The 10,755-nt window shown below is 47.5% G+C and overlaps 1 protein-coding gene across 2 annotated transcripts; it reads left to right on the plus strand.

The window, feature by feature from the left end:
- Positions 1–1,650: 1,650 nt before the first annotated feature.
- On the plus strand, positions 1,651–8,588 carry CEBPG (CCAAT enhancer binding protein gamma). Of its 2 annotated transcripts, none has more exons than XM_083794763.1 (2): positions 1,651–1,796; positions 6,430–8,588. In XM_083794763.1, the coding sequence occupies exon 2, from the start codon at positions 6,536–6,538 to the stop codon at positions 6,986–6,988; it is 453 nt and encodes a 150-aa protein (XP_083650889.1). In that variant the 5' UTR covers positions 1,651–1,796; positions 6,430–6,535; the 3' UTR covers positions 6,989–8,588. The 2 variants fall into 2 exon arrangements, with proteins under 2 accessions (XP_083650889.1, XP_083650890.1); XM_083794764.1 differs by lacking the exon at positions 1,651–1,796 and adding an exon at positions 2,202–3,454.
- The last annotated feature ends 2,167 nt before the right edge of the window (positions 8,589–10,755 follow it).

Here is a 10,755-nt window from a genome sequence, read left to right on the forward strand (position 1 = left end):
TTTTCAGGAACTGGAGTCTTTAAAGAACCATAAGACTGGACTATGCATGTGCAAATAAGCTGCTATTACAATGTTATCTGTAGTCTTATAGGCAGACTTGCTACAGGAAGACATCCAGCATCAGAGCGAGAAGGACTCCATCCCAGCAGGGACAGGCTAGCTCATGACACCGGACTCCAGAGATACTGACACACCTCGTGTAACTCATATGTGACAGTAAGCAGAAAAGGTGTGTATTTCAATGCCATGCCTCAAGAGCAGTAGTCCATATATTTTGTGATTACTTTTTAAATTGCTTCCACCATAATCCATTTTTACTGTGGGAAAGAAAAATATTATCTTGCAAACACTTAAGTACACTATGTGATGGTTTTCCTGTAATAGGATACAATGCCAACCAAGCATTGGAGCTCCTTATATGCATGGAATTACGTATGGGCTTTAATGTTTAAAATAATCAGACCGAATGAGAATGAGTTTGTCTACATTTTATTTTCTTCGTCTTTCTTTGATGAGGATTAATGAATAAATGATGATAAAGTACTCTAAAATCCTAGGAAAGCACTCTAAGAGCATACACCTACTTAACTATTTTAAGTAGAGGATAATGTTTAATGCTTACCTGGAATTTTTGCTCTAGTTACAGATGGATGAGTCATTGCCAGAGAAAACATAACAGTTTCAACTGAGAAACAGAAAAACATTTGAGATATTAAAGCAAATACTTGATGACTGACAAGGAAACAGTATCTTCACGGTAATGAGCTGAGTAAAACTGTTTGCCCAGACTAATCCTCAGAATTCTTCTGCAAATGTGGTTTATTTTCCACAGGGCTTTATAAAAACATCAACAACAAGAACACTCAACATCAGACAACCATAAAAATGGCAAATACAAACATCTACGTTACCAAGCTCTGCAACTGTGTTCACAAATCAGATTATTCTCACTTCTTTTGCATAGAAAAAGTTTCCCCAGGTAGGTCTACATGCCAAACTGGAGCCCCAGAGAGACTGGAACTCTCCCTCTCTGCCCACTGCGAACACGTACACCTCCTTGTTGAGGTACACGTTTCCCCTTCAAAGAGCTATTAGATGCATTTTATGAATCTACAGGTTAGATGCAAACATGTATTTTTTTATTGCAATCTTGTTCAGGCAGAGCTAAGGAGATGTGAGCCGATGCCTCTGAATAGCATTAAGGGCCCAAACCGTCCTTCACAAGACGTGAGGCATTTTATGACAAAACACAACTGCACCCAACGTTCCTATGGCATTTAACTACCACACAGGTGTTTCCTAACCTGTTTTAAACCTTTAGTCGTTGTTTTTTTTATTTGTTTTGAGGTGTTCACAAGGGGAAAAACGAGTAGCCAACGCAATTTCGAAATTCCCCGTAATTTCAGCTCACTCGCCGCCTCGCGCGGGGCCTCCCGCAGCGGCTGAGGTGAGAAGATGGCGCCCGCGGGCCGGGCCGGGCCGGGGCCTCGCGCAGCGCCTCAGGGCGCCGAGGTGGGGCCGCCCCGCAGCGCCCTCACAGCCCGCCGGCCTCGCCCTTTAAACCCGAGGAGGGGCCGGATTGGCCGCTGGGGCTGCCAATCGCGGCGGGCATTGCGTCACCCCGGCGGGCAGCCGGGCGCCGATTGGCTGGAGCGGGGGCTCGGGGGCGGGCGGGCGCGGGGCGGGTTTCGCAATCGCCGCTCGGGCCGCGCTGGGCGCTTTAACGACGAGGCTCGGGCCCGGCCGCGCCCCCCCCCCCCTCCCCTCCGCCGCCGCCGCCGCCGCCGCCGCCGCAGGTAAGGGCCGGCCGCGCGGGGGGCGCCGCCGCGGGGCGCGGGGCCGGGCCGGGCTCTGCCCGCTGCCGTTGCCGCGGCGGGTGGCGGCGGTGGCGGTGCGGCGGCCATGGGGAGCGGCGCGCATGATGCAATCGGCGGGCGGGCGGCCCCGGCCCCGCGCCTCTCCTCCCCCCGGTGAAGTCACGGCTTGGCGCTCCCGCACGGCCGCGGGGGAGGAGGAGGAGGAGGAGGGGGAGGAGCGCGGCCGGGCGGCCCCCGGGCTGCGGGCCCGGCGGAGAGGCGGCGGCCGGGCCCCTGGGGTGTCCCGGGGGTGCCCCCCCTCCCCACCTCCCCGGGCCAGGTGCGGGCGGAGGCTCCCGGAGCCGCCCCGAGGGCAGCGGCCGCCCGGGCGGGGCCCCGGAGCTGCGGCACGTCGCGACAGCACGAGGCTCGTCGCGACAGGGGCCTTTAGCGCCCCGGGGGAGCGCTGCGGGACTTCTGGGGGCTCCGGGAGGGACCGCGCCGGGTCTGGGGGCAGCCGGGGGGAGCCGGGGGGGCTCAGCGGGCCCCTGTGGCCCCCAGGCCGGCCCCCCCGACCCCTTGAAGTTCTGCTTCCTGCCCCCTGGGATCGCGATTCGCGTCATCAGCGCTGCCAGGCTGCAATTAAAATACGTATTTAGGTGTTCCCAGTGTTGTTTTTTTTTAAAGATGTCGGACTGCATGTTTTGCAGTGTGAGGAAGGGTTTTCCCTTCACAAGGAGTAATTGGAGGTTATGAGAAAAATACGGGAGCGCAGCGTTGTCAGCTCTGGCAGCGGGTGGCAGATGGAAGCCACCTTGTCCAAAACACCTCCCCGTGAGCGCGGCGTGCAGCAAGCCCTGCAGAACGGGGCTCCCCCAGCGCTCAGCAAACAACTGCCCGGAGGTTTACGCCGTTCCTTGTGCAGCAGCAGTTGGGTTTAGTCAGGTCCTGCTGGGGTACTCGCACTGAAGTCAAAGAGAAGGGAGGCCACCTCTTGCTGCTCAGGCTTGGGCTGATTCTGCACTGGACAGCCAAGGCAGCTGGGTGAATTTGTGCAGTGAAGCTGTCCTGACTAACGATCAGAATCTACAGAGTCACATCTCGGAAAAGGAGCAGAAAGAAATGCTTTGTAGTTTTTGCTTCTAAGTAAAAAAATACAGAAAACAACACTGATTTAATTAACAAATTAAAACACTTTTTTTTTTCTGCCAAGGCAAACATTTGGAAGTTTAAATTTTTTTGGGGGGGGGAAGCAAAGATAATAAAGGTCTTGATGTGCTTGGGAGCCTGCGGTCCCTGCGGAATGCTGTCAGACTGTAGCTGCCTGCGAGGACACCCCTGAGCTACCAGCTATTATGCTGTAGTGGGTGGCCAGCCGGTGTCCTGGGTGGCCAGTTGGTGGCCCAAGGAGAGAACAAGGCAGTTCTGACTGGCCACTGGAAACACTAACATGTGCTGGGTGGAACCAGCCTAGGGCTGGCACCGAGCTGCGGCTGATGAGCTGCTTTATGGGAACAAGATGCTGGGAAACTCGAGCTAGCTCTCCAAGGAGCTGCCTCCTGTTGTGTCACAGCTATCACCCGTTTGCAGCGAGCCAACCTGTTTGTGTGGCACGATACCTGAGCCCTGGGCCCCAGCTGCCTCCTGGCCTTCCCCAGGTACTGTGTGCTTCACCTCTGCCTTCTGCAGAGCCCCTTCTGCATGCCTCCTACCTGCGGCCTGTAAATATCCTGGCAGCATTCCCTGAATGATGCCCTGCAGAACCCGCTGCCAACCAGGGTCTCCTTCCCTCTTGCTGCCCAACTGAGTAGTTGACAGTTGGTGATGTGGGTCCAGCCTCCAGATAACCAGGGGGGTGATTAGCTTCAAGCCTTAATTGTTATGACTCCAGGGTTATCTGTGATACAGCACAGTCAGTGCTACTTGCTCTGCATAAATATTAGTTGGAGCAGGACAGGAGTCCAGGTGTCACATCTCCCAGGCAAGTGTTCTGTTGATCGTCAGGCCAAATTAGAGCTTGTCTCACTGAAGAAATAGTTATTGGATACAAAATGGATCAGCTGCGGTAGGAAGGAACTGAGGAAGATCTATTCCAAAGTGCCCTGTAAGTCAGGGCTAGAAGAGTAGCTTGAGAAACGGGACATTTTGGTTCTTCATCTTTGGGGCAGGAGCTGCCCCTTCCTCTGCAGTATCCACAAGCACAAAAAGCAGTTGGTGAAAATGTTTCTGACATGTGTTACTAAACTGGGTTGTCCAGATGAAGTTAGTAAGCACTGTTGTGTTGAAAGAGAGGGGACAGGAGACCATGCTGTGTGACTTTGAAAACATGCCAAAAAACGGGGGAAAAAAAAGTTCAGGTATCGGAGGCGATCTAACAGAGCTCTGTACTATTTGAGGGCTGCAGAAATCCTGTTTTCAGAAATGTAGCTGAGACAAAGCCAGAAGAGAATATACACTTGCATCTTGACTTTAAAAATATCTGGGCAATCATGCATGCAGCTACTGTAAGTGGCCTTGCAATTCTGCTATTTGTGCGCAGTGACATCTTGTTAGCTGTATGTTCGGCTCAACCACTGATCTGCATTGCTTAGTTGGTCGGAATCTAAGGCTTAAACCTGGTTTGCAAAAATTGCTTTAAGAGCTGAAATCAGAAGATAATAAATACAAAGGTTAGGCATGTATGTACGTAGATTTAGCTGTGCAGATGTCAGAGCTGACATCTGCCCTGAAATATGAAAATGAACTGATTTCTTGAGGAGGGGTGCAGGTATTCCCTTCTTCACTTGTTCTAAGTGAGAAGACTTCGTCATGACAGAATGTTAAATAGCTTCCAAGCCAAACTTAACAGGCTTTTCTGTACATTTTACTGAACCACGCTCTGCAACTGCATCTAGCTCTGGCTCCCTCCTATTATGAGACGCAAACTGGAACTGATCTAGACAGTAACGTTTTAACCTCGTTAATGATAACCTAGCAGAAGGTAAAGTGGCAACTTGGGCTGCTGAGGAAAACAAACAAACAAGAGCAGCAAGCAGCTGACGAACCTGAGTGCAGGACGAGGAGTGACACACCGCAGCTCGTTTACAGCCACTCACCGTGTTCGGCAGCCGGACGCAGGGCTGCAGTCACGCAGTGCTGCTAGGACGGGAGAGCCATGAGCCCTGAGCTTGGCGCTGCGGATGCCGGGCAGCTTGCGCTGCCCCCACCAGCCGCAGGTGCTTTCATCCCCAGGGGTCCTCCCAGCGGCAGGCAGGGAAGTAGCCAAATACCTGTCGTATGCTAGCACGTACACCTGTGACAGAGCGTGGGGCTGCACCTTTGTAACACAAAACGATCTCTGAGTAGGATTGTTTTATGCCAGTTAGATGCTTTTGTTTAATATAACAAGAAATCAAATACTCATTTGAGCAGTTTGGAAGTACTTTTCACTGGAGCCACAGGCAGGGATTTCAGGAACTTAGAAGGGCCCTATTGCCCCCTCCACTCTTCTCTCCCCAACTTTTCTCTCAGACATTTAGGAGGTCACACCCCGTGAGATGGGAAGAGAAGGGGCGCAGCTTTTAGCCTTGACAGGGCCATGTCCCTGCAGCAGCTGTAGTGGAGTCCTGCTTGTACCACCAGCAGGTCGGGAGCAGGCTGAACCTCAGCGGGAGGACATGAGTCAGGTGAGAGGGCGTCCTGCTTTTCAGGCCGGGCTGCCTGCTGGAGAGAAGAGTGGGCAGTGACTGGGGCGAGAGCTACAGCCAAGGAAGGTATTTTGTAGGCATGTCAGCTGTGGCCCCCGTCTCCCTAAGGGTGGCAACACTCCCCTGGCTTTCAAGTGTAGCGATGCTCACATTGTCCTCACTGTGCTTTCCTGTGCCACCTGCTCATTGCAGTACTGTTACAGTACTTGTCTTAGTAGGGATTCCTTTCATGGCACTCGGTCACAGCAATCACAGCACACTACCTTCTCCCATGTGTTACTTTCTTCCACTGAGTTCTAGCGAGACCTTGGGACAATCATCAGTTTGGACACCATCTTCAAGAAGCAAGTAAAACAGTCCTAGAGCTGGTAAAAGCACTAGAAGATGCTGTGAGATGTTGAAGGAAAGGTGGATAGCCTGAGCACACTCACTCCAGAGAAAAGACAGGCCAACAATGAATGTGTCTGTGCATGTACCCAGAGGGATGGTCTGAAGAGGACAAGGATCAAGTACTCCTGTTGGTCAAGAGTCAGGCTGTTAATAGGTTTAAGCTGCAGAAGGAAAAATTCAGTCTAAAAATTAAGAAAATTATATAACTGGAGGAAAAGTTAGACGGTGGAACCAGTTGCCAAGGCAGAGGTTGTGAAACTGGAGATTTTCGAGGCTAGGCTAGACACCCATCCATCAGGGATGGCTTTGGAATAACTGAGTAAATCCAGTGAACAATGCAAACAGCTTGACTAGATGACCCAGTAACAGTCCCTTCCAATCCAAATATGTTCGAGAGGCTTCTGAAATGTCCCAGCAGTTGGCAGCTTTTCCACTTCCAGAATAGTTTTGGTGTGTTACTGCCAGATGTACCATCAGTACCTTATGCTAAAGCCAGCGATGTATAAGACTGTAGCTAAACCCGGCAAAACTTTAACAGCATTTTTTTTTCCTACTAGGTTCACCTTGCTCTTAATCCATGTGAAGATCCGCTGGAAACACGTTCTAGAAAACAGTTTTCAGTCTCCTGATATATTCTGTTGTGTCAAAGAAGAGCCTGTCCAAATGAGCAAGACATCCCAACAGAACACCGCTACAGATGCGAACGGAGTAAGCGTGATTCACACCCAGGCACACACCAGTGGTTTGCAGCAGGTTCCCCAGCTGGTTCCCGTTAGTCCTGGTGGTGGAGGCAAAGCCGTGCCTCCAAGCAAACAGGGAAAGAAAAATTCCTTTGTGGATAGAAACAGTGATGAGTATCGTCAGCGCAGAGAGCGGAACAACATGGCAGTGAAAAAGAGCCGGTTAAAAAGCAAGCAGAAAGCACAAGACACGCTGCAAAGGGTCACCCAGCTCAAAGAAGAAAATGAACGTTTGGAGGCAAAAATTAAGCTCCTAACCAAGGAGCTGAGCGTACTGAAAGACTTGTTCCTTGAGCACGCACACAACCTTGCAGACAATGTGCAACCTGTTGGCACTGAAACCACCACAACAAACCCAGAGAACAGTGGACAGTAGGCACCGTCGCGACCTCATGAAATGAACTCTCGAGGTACAGCTTGTCTGCGCCACCCATGCAGTAACTGAGGAAAAGATGTGTTCTTTTAACTGTCATTTCTTGGAGATCTTTTTAGGTTTAACACTGAAGATTTGATACGATTAAACCAGAAACTGCTTAGTCTATTTGTTTAAAAGCGTTAAATATTTTTCTCCTCTGGAAGATTTGTCTAATAAATGCAGATCTAAGTTCATAGTCAACAAGGAGCTTAGCATTAGGGAAATAACATGTTCACGGAAGTGTACTTACCTTCTTATATTTTGCATAATGGGAGGAATCCATCGGGATGGTTCACTGTAGTATCAGTAAATCGTAACTGGGTTAATTGTCTTTTAAATACTTTTTAGTGTATTTAAGCCCTTTGTTTTCTCCATTATGTATTACAAACTGCAAAGGCCGTGGAGAGAGTTTGCTGTCCTGTCAACTACTTTAAACCTGTAGAGCAAGTCCTATAAAGCACCACTTAGGTCTTTCATATCTGGCTATACTTAATGGGGAGGGTGTAGTATTAGTGAGCTAGGATGCTTACTGATGTTTTCTAGAAAAACAGCAATATACTATAATAATATGTACAGGCAGTTGGCTTCCAAAAGGCAAATGATAGTCTGAAGCAAGTATAAGAGGTAAAGCAGCACACTGACGAAGTCTTTTAAGCCTGTGTTCACATGTTAACATTGCTCACACAGTGACTCTGGGGCCTTAAGAGAACAAGATTTTGGTTTTCAGAAAATGGCAAAATGCTACTAAAAACCTCTGCTCTGCAAAACTGCATTCTTGCTGGGGTGCAGGTATCAGGGAGAACAAAATGCACAGCTTGGCTAAGCAATGAAAGGATTAAGGTAGCATCTGTACAGTCAGAATGTATGGATCACTGCTTGCCGACACTCATTTCCATTTTCATGGGCGTTCAGATTTGTAGCCAAGTTCGTATAGAAAGTGATTTTAAAAATAAATGGCCCTAGTTTGAGTACCTGACTCAGCAGAATTTCTATAGCCATCATAGAGTTGTGTGAAGGAGTATCTTCAGTCTTATTTTATTTCCATCAAAGTTTTGCTATAGCAATTTTTTAAATGCTAGTGATAAGTCTTTGCCATGATCCATAATGCAGTGGTATGTACTATATTGAGGATTTAAACAACAAAAGTAAAGCAGGAACTTTGATGTAACCTTAATTTATTTTCATTTTTAAATATTTCATTGACTGTATGGTTGTGTTACATTTAACCCGTGTGTCTGGCTAGTGGATTACTACACTGTCTTAATTTCTCTCCTACACTACCTTTTTCCATAGATTATTTTGTAGGATGCTTGTTTGCCTTGTATCTGTACTTAGGAAAAGAACTTTGATATTATCTCTATGAGGATGCTGTTAGAAAATAAAGCCTTTAAAAGTTCTTTTAGAATTTAAATTTTTAATACAAAGGTAATTAGATGCAGTCTTTTATGGATTGTTTTGGACTATGGTAGTCTTTTTACAGAGATATGTTTTTTTGGTTCTAGCTGCAGCTTGAATAGGTAGGGTTGAAATATCAGAATCTAATAAAAACATTTTGCCTCTAGTGCTGGCCTTGTTTTTCCTGTCCCTTTTCTCTTTTGCTCAAATACAGAGGTGGCCACCTTGAGCAGCTGTTGTCATTGAGAAATCCATGCAACAGTCTCTGTTACTGTCCTCTACTTAGGTTTTTATTCAGTGGAAAGAGAACCAGAAACTAATTACACTTTAGCCTAAATATCCAATTTCACCAAAACCAACCAACCAGACAAAACAACCAAAACTCACAGCTACCTTTCCTGAACATGTATTGCAATTAAAAGATTATGATAGGCTGGGCGGCTGTGGGCAGGGAAAACAACTGTACAAGGATAAAAATGACCTGACTGCACCCCGTTTGTTAGATGGGTAGCAGTTCTGGTGCAAAACGCAGGAGCTCGTCTCCTCTTTGCTCTATGAGTTGGGACTGCATCATCCTGTTATCCTGCCATTGGTCTGACAGGTTAATGTGGGTTTCTCTCCAGATAACCTAACCAACCAGGAGCTCCAAATCTCTCTTGTGTTTTTCTGATTTTGGTGAAAATGGGCTACCTCTAGATTAATGATTTCTTAAATCTCTGGAGTAGGAATAAAACTTTTGATGGAGACCTAGGATGCTTGCGTAGGTCACTTCACCACCTTGTACTCCTGACAGCACCAATTCCACTTCCTTCTTTAAAACAAAACCACCGAGTTACGAAAAGCTGTTAGTTTGTATGATGACTTTTCCGGCTTAGCAGTCCATGCACTTGCTGTGGTTGCCTAGGGAAGCATCCAGACTGTGCAGCATGTCACTTTCAACATGGGAGGCCACAGACCAGAGATTTTACTTTTTTTTTTTTTTTTTTTTTAAATCTACTCACAGTGTGAGCTTGGTTGCAAGAGAGGCATGAGCCTGTTATTTTAAGCCCTTTCCTGCCACAACAGCTATCTCAGCCCCCTGCGGATCAAAGGCAGAGGTGAGGCTTTCCCTGTCACTGACAGCAAAAAGCCTCAGCCCCATCCAGCTGAGCATCTCCAGTAAGGCACAGGAGAGCTCTCACAGTGAAGTGACTCGGAAGAACCTCTTTTCTTCCTAAGGAAAAATTGGAATAAATACATATCTACACAAGAAAATTTTAGTATAGGCCTATAAAAACTAATATTTTTCCTTTTGATACATTTTTTTTAATAGCAGTTAGTCTGTGACAGAACATAGTACCTCTCACAACAAGAAAAAGTGCTACAATACTCTACATTTCACCTGTAAACCTTATTCCTGTACCAGTAAGAGAACTTCCCTACTCTAACTTCCATGAGCACTAGGAGGCTCTACCACGTTAATTATACTGTGTCGCTGCAGCAGCATGATTTGCATGGCAGATAAACCCAGAGCGCCTCCAACCCCAGGCAGCTGAAGCAATTTAAATATATCAGCTCACTACTTGGACCTTTTTAAACACGCCAACTTGCTCAACACAATGCACTCTGCTATTTTGGTGCGACTCTCCTTGAGTCTGCACCAGGGGGGAAAGGCATTTGGGAAAATACAGCTAATAGCCTAACAAATCCTAATGTAGCCAAAAAGAAAATTTGTCATGACCTGCATTCTCCCCTCCCCATACATTTAAAATTTATTAAATAACATTTTGCATTTTTTTAAAGGCTTCCTTCCCTGCCCTCGCCCCCCTCCCCAATGCTAATTTAAAAATATAATTCCAATTCACTTTTTGCTTAAGTGGATAAAAATTATCATAATTACAGAACAGAGTTCTGGAAGGAAGGGTGAAATTTCTAGTGACTGAATTCACGGGCCTGATTAGGAAGGAAAATGGAGGACAGTGCACATGCCAACTGCAACGCTTCCCTGTCCTGGGCGAGCACAACAAAAGAGCAGCCGGTTATGTGAGCGAGCGCCTTCCCCGCAAAGCTCCTGTTCGCTGGTACATGTCGAAGCAAAACCAGTTCTGCCTCCTGCACAACACCAGATTGCTCGACCTGTTCTGCAGCAGCAGAGACCAGTATTTGCCAAGATTAATCACAGGCAGGGAAAGGCCTATTAACTACACTGGGGTTACAGCTTAGTTGAAACAATTCCAAGATTTTTTATTTTTTTTTTTGGATAATCTGTGAAGTGTTACTTTAAAATAGTAACTGCTATTGAACCAAAGCAACTGCAGGTTTCAGAGTGCCCAAAGCAGTGAGCGAGCTCCTGG

The sequence above is a fragment of the Anser anser genome, assembly GCF_964211835.1.
Source record: "Anser anser genome assembly, chromosome: 11".
NCBI lineage: Eukaryota > Metazoa > Chordata > Aves > Anseriformes > Anatidae > Anser > Anser anser.

Coding starts and splice junctions, on each gene's coding strand:
- CEBPG (XM_083794763.1), top strand. CDS start 6,536: ATGAGCAAGACATCCCAACAGAACACCGCTACAGATGCGAACGGAGTA.